General features: G+C 42.0%; 1 protein-coding gene across 1 annotated transcript in view; it reads right to left on the reverse strand.

Moving 5' to 3' along the window:
* Positions 1 to 12,776, reverse strand: part of amfra (autocrine motility factor receptor a) — a 71,985-nt gene extending 59,209 nt beyond the window's left edge. The window contains exon 1 of the mRNA XM_072279372.1: positions 12,229 to 12,776. Coding sequence (XP_072135473.1) covers positions 12,229 to 12,603 — 375 coding nt within the window. The 5' untranslated portion in view covers positions 12,604 to 12,776. The remainder of the gene's footprint in view (positions 1 to 12,228) is intronic.
* Between the last annotated feature and the right edge of the window lie 2,692 nt (positions 12,777 to 15,468).

Consider the following 15,468-nt stretch of genomic DNA (forward strand, 5'->3'; position numbering starts at 1 on the left):
AAAAAGGGAGTTGCATAGCATAGCAGGTATAGGCAGATGGGAACTAATGAGGTGTTTATGGAGAAAGAAATCAAGAGGGCTAGAAGAAGGCATGAAGTTGCTCCAGCAGACGAAGTGAAGGAGAATCCTAAGGAATTCCACAGATATGTTAAGAGCAAAAAGATTGCAAAGGATAAAATTGGTCCTCTGGAAGACCAGAACAGTAATCTATTTGCAGAGCCAAAACAGTTGGGGGAAGAACTTAAATAATTTTTTTGCATCTGTACTTACTCAGGAGATGGACACAGAGTCTCTAGAAGTGAGGCAAAGCAGCATCAACTTCATAAACCCTGTACAGATTACAGAGGAGGTGTTTGCTATCCTGAGGCAAATTAAGGTGGATAAATCCCCAGGGCCTGACAAGGTGTTCCCTCAGACCCTATGGGAGGCAAGTGTAGAAATTGACGGAGCCCCAGCAGAGATATTTAAATCATCCTTGTTGACAGGAGAGGTACCAGAGGGTTGGAGGATAGCCAACGTTATGCTGCTGCTTAAAAAAGACTCAAAACATAAACCAGGAAATTATAGGTCAGAGAGTCTAATATCAGCTGTGGAAAAGTTATTGGAAGGTATTCTAAGGGACCGCATATACAAGTATTTGGATAGACGTGGACTGATTAAGGATAGTCAGCATGGCTTGCATTGTAAGTTATGTTTACATGGATCTTAGCAAAGCATTTGATAAAGTCTTGCATGGGACTTTGGTCAAAAAGGTTCAGTCGCTTGGCATTTAAGATGAGGTAGTAAGTTAGATTAGACATAGGCTTTGTGGGAGAAGCCAGAGATTGGTGCTGGGTCCTTTGTTGTTTGTTGTCTACAAACGTATATCACTAAACTGGATGATAATGTGGTTAACTACATCAGCAAATTTGCACCAAGATCAGGGGTGTCATGGACAGCTTGGAAGGCTATCATGGCTTGTAGAGGGATCTGGAGCAGCTGGAAAAGTGCTAGATGGAATTTAATGCAGGTAAGTGTGAGGTTTAGCACTCCAGTAGGACCAACAAGAGTAGGTCTTACACAGTGAACAGTCAGGCACTGAGGAGTGTGGTAGAACAAAGGGATCTGGGAATACAGGTTCATAATTTGTTGAAAGTGGCATCACAGGTAGACAGGGTCGAAAAGTTTTGGCACACTGGCCTTCATAAAACAATGTATTGAGTACAGGAAATGGGATACTATGTTGAAGTTGCATAAAATGCTGGAGAGGCTCAATTTGAAGTATTGTGCGTTGTTTTGGTTACCTGCCTATAGGAAAGATGTAAATAAGGTTGAAAGAGTACAGAGAATGTACATCCATGTACAAAGAGTACATGGATGTTGCTGGGTCTGGAGGACCTGAGTTATTTGAAAAGATTGAATAGGTTAGGACTGTATTCCATGAAACATAAAAGACTATGAGAGATTTGAAAGAGGTATATAAAATTATGAGGGATACAGATTGGGTAAGTGCAAGCAGACTTTTTCCACTGAGGTTGGGTGGGACTACAACCAGGGGTCATGGGTTAAGGGTGAAAGATGAGAAGTTTAAAGGGAACACGAGGGGAAGCTTCTTCATTCAGAGGGTGCTGAGAGTGTGGAATGAGCTTCCAGCAAAAGTGGAGCTCGATCTCAGTGTTTAAGAGAAGTTTGGATAAGCACATGGATAGTAAGGGTACGGAGGGCTATGGTTCCGGTGCAGGTCGATGGGAGTAAGCAGTTTAAATGGTTTCAGAATGGTCTAAATGGGCCAAAGGGTCTGTTTCTGTGCTATCAGATGGGTCAAACTGGGAATAGGGACGAGAATAAAAAGCCCAACACCCTAGTCGGTTAGCAAATTAAAACGACCAGCAAAAAAAAAGGTTTGTCTGGTGCCTATGGCCTGTACACATATACTCCAAGACAGCAGTAATCCAATTTATATTTAACTCTCTCCAATGTACATGAGCAATTTTATTATGCCTGAATGTAACTCATTTACACTTCTTCCGATCTCATATATTGCTGATTAATAGAGATAGTTAAACAAATCAAGGGTAGATTGTAGCCTTCCAAAATCAATATTGAGCTCTAACTGCAGGTGAGCCGCTTAATGGCCATTTCTGCTGCAGGTTGTCCATCTACAACTTGGCTCAAGATTTTTCTCTCTTTTATCACAGTCTGTACTCATCCTACATTTTCAAGACTTTACTCTATGTCTACATTATCACTCTCTAACTAAGGCCATTAACTCATTGACCATAATATACCTGCATGGCAACCATGTTGCTACAGATACTTCCTGTGTCCTATCTCCAAGTTTCTTTTAAACTTAACGTGAACTTATTCTGTTGGACAAAGTATCTTTGACCTGAAAATGTTAGCCATTTTGCTTTCCAGGAATGCTTTCTGACCTGAAAAGTTTCTCCAGTATTTTAAGTTGGAATATTCTCTGCTCTGAACATATATGAATTGTAAATACATGGACTGTTGTTTTACATAACCTTCATAAACATCAGAAAAAATGCTCATTATTCATGTAAATTAATAAAGTCAGCAGCTTGAAATGCTATGCCTTTGAACACCCATCCAGCAATTTTTTTCTTATTCCAAACTGAACAAACCATCACAACTAAAGAATAGTGCCTAAGGAAAACTATTTCTGGAATCCAGACTACTAACAGGACAAAAACATAACAGCACACATACAAAGTTCTTTACCAAAGCAAAAGACAAAAGCTTTTGGGTGCAAGTCATATTTTTGGTGCCAAACTTTATCAATTCACTAAGCAAAAAGCAGCTTCAGTTTAAAATGGTCAACAACTCATAGTTTAATTTTTACCCTTCAACTTCCTCACTGAGCTACTGGCGTTACAGTGTTCAATTTAGAACAGCTACACCCAGACCATATAAAACCTCGTAACTGAACTGCAATGCATTTTCCTAGAGTAATTTACCAACTTAAGATAGCAATAAGTAAGGAGTCAGGATAAGCAATTAATGTGTGTGTGTCTGTGTGTCATTAATTCTACCCTACTTAACCATTACAAGGAAATATGTTATCCAGCACAAATATTCAACTTTGGGCAAATACCCCTAACAGCCAAAATCCTTCTAAAACAGTAAAGAACCCATTTTACCCTACTGGCTACTCAAAAAAAAAGTTCAAAACCATACAGTGCAGAATGTGGCCATTTGACCGAATAGACTCATCTCAGTTATACCTAGAACCTCTAACTATAAGCTTTTTTTTTAATATAGATGCATTTTGTTAACCTGTGGCACCACTTAGATTTAGGTATTGACATGCTTCTGCTCAGATTCCGCCCCCCCCCCCCACCCACACACACTATTTAAACTCGTCATTTAAACTCGTCATTCAGTGTACTCGCTTCCAAAATGTAACAACTATTTCTCTGCCTTGAAGTTTTACCTGGACAACTTAGCAATTTGTCCCAAAGCTGCTTAGCCTTCCTTTCACACTATTTCAGAAAAAAAGAGTATTCTTCATCCAACCCTCATCCACCGGAAATAAAAGATCTTATCATAACCTAATAATGTTTAGGCCTTCTAGCACTGTTTTTTTTTTGTTTGAATATCACTTCCTGTATACAAGTTGTATTTATATCATTTCCTGCATTGGTTAATTTGGATTTTGTTTTCAAGCACACAGTGGAACGACATCTATCTCCATCCCCTCTTTACTTGCCCCTGAAACGGCAATATCGTTTCACAAGTAAGACCTCATTAAAAACCCTGAAGAAGCTTCTGTCTCAGGTGATTTTTGAGAAGGTGTTTAACTCACTGCATAGCTTCGTATATACACACTGCAGGGTAGTAGACTACCCATCCAAAACCATTAGCCATGATGTTTCCTTTTAAGCAACTACTTCCACATGCAAAACACAAAACTAGGAGAACAAAATAGGAACAAGAGAAACCCAAATGCCCTCAAGCCACTCCATTATTCCAGCTGATCCCAAAACCAAACTACTTCTTCACTTCCTCTCATCTTTTCCTCAAATACCTGTGTGCAAAGTACACTCATCTGGGCCTTCAAAATTCCCCGAGATCCACAGGTTGATTTTCTCCACCACTCAGTGTGCAGATAACAATCTGGCCCTTAACACCCAGAAGACCAAGGAGATTATTGTGGACTTCAGGCATGCTAGGAGCCACACTTATGTCCCCATCTACATCAACAGGGCTGTAGTGCAGCGTGTATCAAGCTTCAAATTCCTTGGTGTCCACACTTCCGATGATCTCATCTGGTCCCTGAACTCCTCCATCCTGATCAAAAAGGCTGAACAGAGCCTTTATTTCCTGCGGAGCATCAAGAAAGCTCACTTCTGTCCCAGGATACTGACGGACTTTTACCACTGTACCGTTGAGTGCAAACTCACCAACTGCATCTCAGTGTGGTATGGCAATTGCCCCTTATCGGACTGCAAAGCACTCCAGCTGGTGGTGAAAACTGCCCAGCGGATTATCGGCACCCAATTGCCCACCATTGAGAACATCTTCCATAAACGCTGTCTGGGCAGGGCAAAAAGCATCATCAAGGTTGCATCTCACCCTAACCATGGACTTTTTACTCTCCTCCCATCCGGTAGGCACTACGGAAGCCTCCGCTCCTGCACTAGCAGGCTCAGGAAGAGCTTCTTTCCTGAGGCTGTGACCCTGCTGGACCTCACATCACAGCAATAAGCAGTATTGCACCCATATTGTACTGTCTCAGTACTTCTATATTTGTGTGCTATAGCACTTACTTTTTATATGCAGTTATTTTGTAAATAATATTATTCTTTTGCACTTCTGGTCAGATGCTAATTGCATTTTATTGGCTTTGCATCTGTACTCGGCACTATGACAATAAAGTTGAATCTAATCAAATCTAACGCAGGTCTCCATTTCTCACACCATTTCCTTGAATCGCATTACAGTTACTACCTTCTAATCCACTGGATGCATGAAGTTTTGGAAAATCATGAACAATACATCCAGGAACTCTGAGGTCATGGTCTTTATCTTTAAACTCTAATCCCAATTAGATTGCAGGGACCAATCATTTACAATATCGTTAATTTATCCAGTCCTTGTTCCTACTACAAACTTTAATCCTCATTGTTTTCTGTCACGATAGAGACAGTAAAAAATGAAAATACTTGATATTCAGGGTATTCCCTTGTTCTGCATTCTCATTCCTTCTAAATAGAAACAGACACAAGTTTACAGTTCCTACTTTAACAAATAAGACACTTTCCTTTCTTACTACTTACATTCATCCTGTTACTCTGCCTAATTTTTGATAACCCTTTGATATACTCTAAAACTCCTACAACTCCCAGGCATTTGGCAACACTACAAGCTTCTTAAATCCAAATCTATGCTTAATCTCCAGGATAAATTATTTTTCTCTAGGAAATATGATAATCTGTAAGTGTACTTTATACTAAAGATACGTCTGTCTTTGCACATCTTTCCTAATTATGAACCAATTTCCAAATATTCCCACACCAACAATTGTATAAATATGTAATTAACATTCCAATACTCCACCTTCAATTGGAATGGGAAATTCTCTTATCCTGACAGTCCTTCTGCAGATCATTCTTAGAATGATATTACCATTAACTTTTAAATCTTGTGCAGTGTAGAAATAAAATTAAGGTTGCTCTTTATGTGAACGATTTAATAGTTAATAATATATACTCCAAACTGAAGTGAACAGATGGAATCTAGCTTCCTAATGTCAAAACTCTGAACTCAAGGCTTACTTTACAAAAGTCCTTACCAGGTTTAAATTTGCATTATGTTTTTTTCTCAAGATACTGTGGAATGAGAATTAATTGCTGTATTGCACAAAATGTTCCATAAAAATATTATAATGATGTGCAAGTGAAAAGGGGGGGTTAGAGTGCGGGATAGGAAGGGTTAAATGGTGTATGTGACCTGGAAAATATAGCAGGGGCGGGAACTAGACAACAGAACCAGGCACGGTTAGGATGTTGCAACTGCATGCTCATTTCTTAGAATGGAGGTACCTGTACCTCCGCACGTGAAGCTATTGTGACCATGATGAAATTGCTAACCACAAACCGTCACAAGCGTGGACAGTAGAAACAGGTGCTAACTGAAACCTTTTTCTCTGGATATAAATGTAACCTTGTACTTGTGCAAGGCACAGTTGATTGCTAGATGCTGTAGATGCGTATGGTGGTTACCTCTCCTCGTATCAAACTAAATAAAGAATTGATCGAGCGAAAACGTGGCCTCTGAGTGTTTTCTCCGACTGAATAACGAATCGGTAAGGACAATTTGGCGAGCCAGCAAGGAGTCCCAACAGGGCCCTCCAGCGACCCTGGTGTTAGTGAACTAGCGATCCACTGGACGCCGCTGAGACAGACCGGCCCACGGGGTGACTTTCCCCTGGTCCTCTCACGGTCTTCTTTGATTGCTTGTTCCCCTCAGGGTTCCTGTTGAGCTGCTCAGCGGACTCCACGGACCACAGTCGTGGTTTAAACGTTGATTGATTTCTGATAAGAGAATCTGCATGAGAAATCGGGTCTGAAAAACAAGGAGTCGGGAACTCTGAGGCCAGGGGCCGACGCACAGAGAAACAGTGTCTGAAAAACAGGGAGTCCGGGACTCCGAGGCCAGGGGCCAACGCGCAGGATCTGTTTTGGAGGTCCAGGACCTCAATGAGGGGTTAGAACCCCGACAAAGTATTGTGAGTATTAAAGCCTGCCGGTGCTAATAAATTGGGCAGCGGATCATTGGTAGTGATCTATTACATTTTTCTTTGAGTGTGTTACAGCAAATTGGTCAGCGGGTTAGTGGCAGTAACCTATTACATTTTGAAGCTGGTAACCACTCTAATTGGCGTAGAAGGGGATGGGGCATGTAGATTAAATTGATCAGCACAGGGCAGAGCAGACGTTTGGCCAAACACGGGAAGTGGCTCTCCCCTGCAGTCTATCCAGATGCTATAAAAATGTTTTGGGGTACACTTGTGAAATAGTGGAAATCTCGCATTTCTACGAGTGACTGAGTTGGGGTCGCCTTGCACACGAGTACTGCAGTAAAAGAATCAGGGAGAGGCGGGTGATATTTCACTGAAGCTGCATCCAGCCTTAGACCAGTTGTCAAGAGGGGAAATCCCCCACGCGAAGGTCAGGACCTTGAAGTGGATGCGAGAGTAAAGTGATAAACATGGGTCAGACCTTGGATAAGGGGGACATTACCACCCCACTCGGAAAGATGTGTACAGAGAATCTGGAGCTGGAAAAGAATCTAAGACGTCTTAGTGCGCGCTTAAATAAAAGACTGGGGGGGGCGAGAATTGGCCGCTGGGGGGAACTTGGGACCTGGACAAATGCAAAAAGACAGAGACTGAAGTCTGGAAGCAAAACTGCTCTCAATAACGGAAAGATTTGATTACAAAGTGGGTAAAAGTAGCGGACAGATTAAATGAGCGTTCCAGACAGACATGATCAGGGCCAGGTCTGACCATATGTTGTTTTAAAGGCCTTATGTGAATTATTTGATAAACAACAAATTAAATCAACTGGGACCCAGAATTACCAGGACTATGAAGGACTAAAGAGTACTGATAATTGTACTAAGATTGTCCCCTGTGTATGATTGAACTTTGACTTTTTGGAGTGCCACAGCCCTAAAACCGTGCCCGGGGGGATGGAAGGTAGGATAACTTTGATTGTTTTTTATCCTTTTAGGGATAGTAGGAATTGTGGGTAGGATCAGGGGACGAGTACATACCTGTGACACAGAGCGGGAAAATAGGGTATATCATCTCTGCAGTCAGGTTCTTCTGATGTGTGAGGGTGACAGGGATGATGAATTAGGGGAACGGAACATTACCAAGATCAACTACTGTACTGGAAGGCTTGAGGAACCAGACTACTGGCTGGTCCTGGATGGAAGGAACTCTTGGGTCCTCCCTTGTCGGTACCGAAACTGCAGGTTTGATTTTGAATGCAGAAGGAACCGAATGGAGAACCAACTAGAAAACAAGTCCTATAAAGGAAGGTGTTCCCGGGGAGCCCTAAAAGTGACCTCAACATCTTTAGTGGGCTCAAAGAGGGGCACCTTGATAAAAAAAAGGAATTGGGGTTTCACCGAAAGCTCCACGCTTGGAAGGCCCCCCCCCCCTTTGGGATATATCAGGTGAAAATTACTTTCAAAAGGTACATAGATGATTATTTGGAACCACTATCGTCTGTTATCCTCCCCCGAGTGTCTCCTCCCTATTCACTATCTTCCCGCACTGGGACCGCCTCTACCAACCTTTCTGGTGCGCCCCACGCGACAGTACCCTGCCTAAGGAAAGGACCCCACCAAGGCCCCTGTGGCAGACTATTTCCTCCGGCTAACATTACATGGACAAGTAGTGACCACCGTTACAGTACGGAATAGTTAAAGGGAGACCTCTGGTGGGAGGACAACCCCGAACCCCCGCAGGGAGGCCCAGGCTATGAGAACTGTTACACCGGGACAGGATGGGGATGCTCCGATATTTTTGCCTGCACACTCCCGCCTGCCTATATGACATCTGCAAAAGAAGGCAATGTCACCCCTCAATCAAAGGGCAGAGCGTCACCTGTACCTGTAGTAAGTCGAATTGTGTGCCCCTGTCCTGGGGAACACACCTTCTATGCGGAGAAGGAAACCGTACACACCTCCGAGTCTACAACCACCTGTTCCCCTGCCCGGACTACATCGAGGGGACCAAATGGGCCTCCTGTCCTCCTGGTAAAAGCCCAAGTGCCTGGAAGGACCATGGGTATCTGATGACAGCTAAGGGATGTACTGAAACCCTGTACACTTCTCAGGGGTATTTCTTCTTCCACAATGACACGGCCACCAATTTCCTGGAATACCCCTATCCTTCCTAAGTGGCCTATGGCACTTTCTTCCCTACTGCAGTTCCCTGCCCAGGGGCCTGGGGGCCCCTGGCACCGCCACCTGCAAGACTTAAGAGAGAGGTTTCTCAAGAGTTCTGTGCGGACTACCGGAAACTGACTACCTTCACCCCGGGACAAGTGGCTGGGTATGGGGCAGCCGGCTTTTTCTCCCTAGGGGCTTCTGGAGCAGTCATGGCAGCCCACAATAGGAACTAGTTAGCTTGCGGCCTCACAAATGCTACCCGGGGGGCATTAAAGCTCATAACAGACAACCTTAGCCAACTACGCCTCTTCCCCATGCAGAACCGTTATGCCCTTGATTATCTCCTTGTGAGGGAAGGTGGGGTATGTGTTATCGTAAAAGACCAATGCATAATGGGCCTGGACAATGCCACTGCAAACATAACATGCTATGTGAACCAAATAGATGAACAATTAGGATCAATTAAGGAAGGAACAGACTGGGGAGGATGGGAAAACTGGGGATTAGGAGCATGGAAGGACTGGTTGATTAATGGTGCCATCTATGCACTAACCACTATCATGGGAATCTTTGTCTGTATTGCCGTAGTAAAGTGTGTTCTGAACCGAATGATGGCCTCCCTAGGGACTTAATGCCGGCAAAACCAATGATGGTAGTGAAGAACCCTGTAGAAGCCGGTGAGCTGCTTGAACCGATACCTGAGGATTTCCATGATATTGGTGGTTATCACTGAGATGATAAAAGGAGGGAATGTGTAAGTGAAAAGGGGGTTTGAGTATGGGATAGGAAGGGTTAAATGGTGTATGTGACCTGGAAAATATAGCAGGGGCGGGAACTAGACAACAGAACCAGGCACGGTTAGGATGTTGAAACTGCATGCTCATTTCTTAGAATAGAGGTGCTTACTGACCTGTACCTCTGCACGTGAAGCTATTGTGACCATGATGAAATTGCTAACCACAAACCGTCACAAGCGTGGACAGGGGATACAGGTGCTAACTGAAACCTTTTTCTCTGGATATAAATGTAATCTTGTATTTGTGCAAGGCAGAGTTGATTGCCAGACGCTGTAGATGCGTATGGTGGTTACCTCTCCTCGTATCAAACTAAACAAAGAATTGATAGAGCGAAAACGTGGCCTCTGAGTGTTTTCTCCGACTGAATAACAAATCGGTAAGGACAATGATATAAATAATAAATGAATGACCAATAAATATATCCAATCATGATCAAAGAAAATGGTTAGGTCTACAAAACAAAATTCGGTAGCTTGTTCAAACAAAAGGAAACAAATGACCTTGTGTGTTTAGGTTACCCAACTATATTTGCAGATTTAAAATGAACTAATAACTAACAAAATTTCTCCACAACAATCCTTCATTTTTTTTTGCTGAATGTAAATTCCTTACATTGTTGTTATTACATCCAAATTGTCCTGGAATAAAATACTTGAAGATTTTTTTCAACTACACAGCAAATGTATATTCACAAGCAAATGAAAAACAACTGCTTGTTCCAAGAGTTTACTTCTTATGCAACTCTCTCACAGGACGAGACAAGACTCAGCCAAATGTGATCAATTTTTAACGTTTTTTTCTCATATCCCATACTTTCCTTTCCACAATTAACAGAAATATGTTTTTTTAAAAAAACATTAATACTTAACTTCCATTGGAACAGTTGAATGCTTTTTAGAACTACTTCATTGGCACAAATTACAGCTAGGCACTAAACATTTTTGGGAAATCTAGTTAGAAATATCGTTCACCAATTCCTTTCTGCTAACTGATGGTCAATAAAATTGTGTCTTAATATTCACAGACCGAAATGTTTCCAAAGCTTGATGAGTGGAAATTATTTAAGAGCCAAAGAATGCACTTACGCAAGTTTTTTCTATTCAAGCAAGATATTTTTGTTTATCATGAAGACTAGGCTTACAGATCTAATTTCCAGCACAAATCCTACTGATTGTTAAATAGCCATTACTCATTTCTTTTAATTAAAAGTAACAGGAGGTTAGTGTTAACAGAATATTGACCTCTCCACCTTGCAAAATGGCAAATATCATCCTTGAAGTAGAGACCAAGAAAAAATAAGTGAGTTAATTCCAATTGGTCAAGAACCAAGATGTACTTATTCATTCAAGTATTTTAAAATAGTAACTATGAGTTCTGGCCAATTACTGATTTACATATTTGCTGACCTTGGCAAAGGAAGAATTAGAATTTGCATACAAAAGGAAGGATGGATTAACTGCAAGGGAGACTTGCAACTGGTGTCTTGTGATTCTCCACTGAACTGTGAGAGCAAAGGTGAGTTAAGCTCAATTGTGGTACTCCAAGTTATATGAACTGCTTTCAACATCTAGGTTTAGATATCCAACAACAGATATCAAAATATTCTCATGACAGCCTATAAGTAGGAAGGGGAAAAGCAACAACGGTGGCGTAGTTTGGTTACTTTGTAACACAGTCTATGCTGACTTCAAATTCCATCATCTAATAGAATGGACACGCGTCTTTGGCACTCCCTGCCTATAAAGCATAATGCAGTCAAGCTTAAAAAGTTTCATGAGAAAATAACTCTTCAAATGTTTACTGAAAATACCTTCAACAGGTCAAGAGTTTGCAAGCTATATTTGACAGACTGAAGTAACCAGAAGGGCATTTCTAGTTGGTAACTCTCTGCAATACAGGGTACACCTATTTTCTATTTATAAAAATCCGATCTTTTACGTTATGTTTTTCTGAGCTGACTATATATCCACCCTTTGACAAAATTACTTCGAGATTTTTTTTTAAACTTTGGACGCGTTTGAACTAAATACAACGGAACTTCCTAAACCCGTACACTATAAATCCAAAGCCATTGACAAAGTTTAAAACACATAAAATTTAGAATGTCGTAATCCAAAGTGCATGATCCATTCCAGCAAATGGTTTGAGGATTCACACATTAATTCTTAAAAAGGAAACAACGCGGTGTTTAAATGGCATGTAAAATGAAAGTTTTATTTTCAGAATATTAGATTCCTCGCGACAGAGAAAGGTAGCTCGTTAAGAGAGTATTATGATTATTGCCACTTTTACTTCTAATTAAACATCGTACTACCACTAGAAAGTTCACTATTAACTCCAATATTAAACATAAAATCATTTGTTATTTGTTTCAAATTTCACAGATCTGGAAGATTCGGGGAGAAAATCAACTCCTTGTAATGTTTTGCTCCGTGAAATCGTGAAGTTTGGACAGAAACCCCTCAGTGTTCAGGTTTCCGGAGTCGGGGCGGGGGCGGGCTGAAGGGGAGGAAACACAAACACTCACCCAAATGCACCAGCCGTCTGACACCAGGTACCAGGCCATCTCCAGGACAAAACCGTGGCCTTCAGCCCACTCCGGTCTGCCCAATGATCCCAGATCGGCTTCACCTAGATCGGCAGGGCTGCCGTGCTGCGCGGCTAGTCCTCCGGTATCACCTTCCTCCGCCGCAGGCGGCTGGTCGGCACTCATAGCGTCAGTACGGGCGGCAGGGCCGAGGTTGGGGGGCTGCTGACGGGGGACGGAGATCGGGACGGGCACCGGCGGCAGGCTGAGGTGGGAGTAGGCGTTGAACAGGCTGGCGGACAGCAGCACGACGCTAAGAGCAGTGTAGGTCCTCAGACTGGGCCAAGGGAAGCGCTCGAGGAAAAGCAGCGGCATGTTCGGGCCGAAACTGGTGTCCGGCAACGGAGAACAGTCCACGCCGCCGTCACGATGGCGTACTCGACCCACTGTCTCTTCCGCCCCCGGTTTCTAGCGGCGGCGGTGATTCAGCGACGTCGCCATCAGCCGAAGGGTCAGGCGGCGGATGTGTTGAAAACGCCCGGAAGTGAAACGCAGGCGCTGTCTTCATAATTCAGAGATCGTGCTGAAGGGGGCGAGGTCACGTTGTCATGGACACGGTCTCCTTCAGCCTGCAAGTTATTCTTATTTGTACTTAGAACTATGAACGTTAGTGATTGCAGATGATAATCTACTGGTAAAACGCCGAGCAGAGATTTGTGTAAATTACGCTGATGTTATTAAAAGCAACAAGGAAAATGCTGGAGAGGAACTCAGCGGTCAGGAAGCATCCATAGAGGGAAATAAACAATGGACGCTTCGGGCCGAGGCCCTTCATCAACACCGAGTTTTGTTAACAAAGTTAAGGTTGCATCGTCTTGCAGAGCACCCGTGTGAATGAATATGCTGTGTGCAATTTATTTGTGTGGACAAGCAGTGTTGCTTGGATTTCCAGCATCTGCCGATTTTCTCTGGTTCCCGACAAACAGGGAAGCTTTGTGATGTACGTACCTGGTTTATAACACATGATATTCATATAGGACCTAAGACATGGGAAATAAACATTTGATCCAGAGTTTGAACCAATAATATTTCCTCTGTCGATGCTGCCTGACATGCTCCGGATCCCTGCAACAGAAATCTCTGCTGTCTCCGCTGCGTTGTCACTTTTACCCTTCTCTTTCCTCTCTCACCTAAAGCAACAATTTAGCCATCTCTTCTCTTCCCTCTTTGATAGATATCTAGCCCCCCTTTAAATCAATCTATACAATTCATTTCAACCACTGCCTTCAATCTGAACATTGGGAAGTTTTTGACAAGAACTTTCAGCCCAGCAAAGCTTACCAAATCCCTATTCACATAGTTGTGAAATAACTATCAAGTTTAGATTTGAACATCTCAGGTCCTAGTCTCAACTACACAGCTAGGTCCCATGTGTCCACAACTCACCGTGTAAAGAAATGCTTCCTGATGTTAGTCTGAAATCTCCCTTTAACCAGTCTCCACCTATTGACCTCGTGTCCTCACTGATGGATTAATTTTGAAGTAGCCACTGGCATCCACCTTACTTATATCCTTAATGATTTTGAGCACTTCTATCATCTCTCATTCTACGTCTACTTAGACTAAAGATTTAATTATTTCAGTCTTTCTTCATAGCTCATACCCTGCAGACCTGGAATGAGTCTAATCACTATTCTCTGGACTCTCTCCAGTGCCTTCACATTCCTCACACAATATGGAGACCAAAATTGTACGCAGTACTCAAGGTGTGGCCTCACAAGTGCATTATACAGCTTAAGGAGAACATCTGTAGACTTGAACTCCACTGAGCAGATTATATAGCCCAACATTCTATTAGCCTTACTAATCACTTCTGTGCATTGTCGAGATGTTGATGGTGATGAGTTTACCAGGATGCCTAAATCCTTCTCGTACAGTGCACTTTTTAAATCAAGACCCCCGTTGTATATTTATATTTAATATTTCTACTTCCTATGCGTAATCTTTTACATTTACTTACATTAAATTTCATCTGGCGTTTATCTGCCCACATCTGGATTTTGTTCAGATCTAACTGTATTGATTCTGCTGCCTGAATGTTATCAGCCCGTCTCCCTAATTTTGTGTCATCGGCAAACTTGACTGGTTTATTTGTTACGTGTTTATCCAAATCATTAATGTAAATTAAAAACAGCAGCGGCCCCAAAATTGATCCTTGCGGAACCCCAGTTTCAACATCTTCTAAGTGTGAAAATGAGCCTCTCACCATAGCTTGTCATTTTCTGTTTTTGAGCCAATTCTGTACCCATTCCCACACCTTACCCTACATCCATACCTCCTGTAATTTGATTATTAACCTCTTGTGGGGTACCTTGTCAAAAGTCTTCTGAAAATCCAAGTAAATGATATCAACTGCTCTATTGTCATCATAAATTTTAGTTGCCTAAAAAGTTTAATCGTAAAACCAGCATATTAGTAAAACATGATTTCCCCTTTCTGATTCCATGCTGGCTTTCTGCTAACATGCCTGTTCTTATCGGCTGCTTTTCCATCTCATTCTTTATTAATGCTTCCATTATCTTACCTACAATACGTGTTAAGCTCTCTAGTCTATAGTTACCAGGGTCAGTGTGGTCATCCTTCTTACATACCGGGACAATGTTAGCCCTTTTCCAGGTCTTGGGGATTTCTGCAGTTCTCACTGACTTTTGAAAAATACATATTACGGTTTGTATATATAATCACAAACCTCTATCAGTACCTCGGATATATGTTGTCTGGCCCTGAAGATTTATTAACTTTCAGCCTTTTCAGCTGAAGCAGTACCTCACTTTCTAAGATCTCTAAGTCACTGTAAAACAACCTCATTTTTCTCTACATTTAGTGGTATATAGCTAACATCTTCGCAGGTGAATACTTTGGCAATATATGAGTTAAGAGTGTCTGCTATGTCCTGTATATAATTTATCATCCCACTATTATTCTTATACATTTAACTTCCTCCTTGACTTTTCTTTTACTACTAAAGTGTTGAAAAAATCTCTTGAAGTCAATCTTAGCATGATCAGCAATATCCTTCTCAACTTGCCTTTTGGCAATCTGAATTTCCCTCGACCATAGCTCTCATATTTTCACATGCTCTGTGGTTGGCGTAATTACTATTTTTTCAGTATTCCTTATATAGCTGTCTTTATTCAAAAATTTCATGTATATTTTTATTCATCCTTGTTGCTGATCTAT

The sequence above is a fragment of the Mobula birostris genome, chromosome 15 (assembly GCF_030028105.1).
Source record: "Mobula birostris isolate sMobBir1 chromosome 15, sMobBir1.hap1, whole genome shotgun sequence".
Lineage (NCBI taxonomy): Eukaryota > Metazoa > Chordata > Chondrichthyes > Myliobatiformes > Myliobatidae > Mobula > Mobula birostris.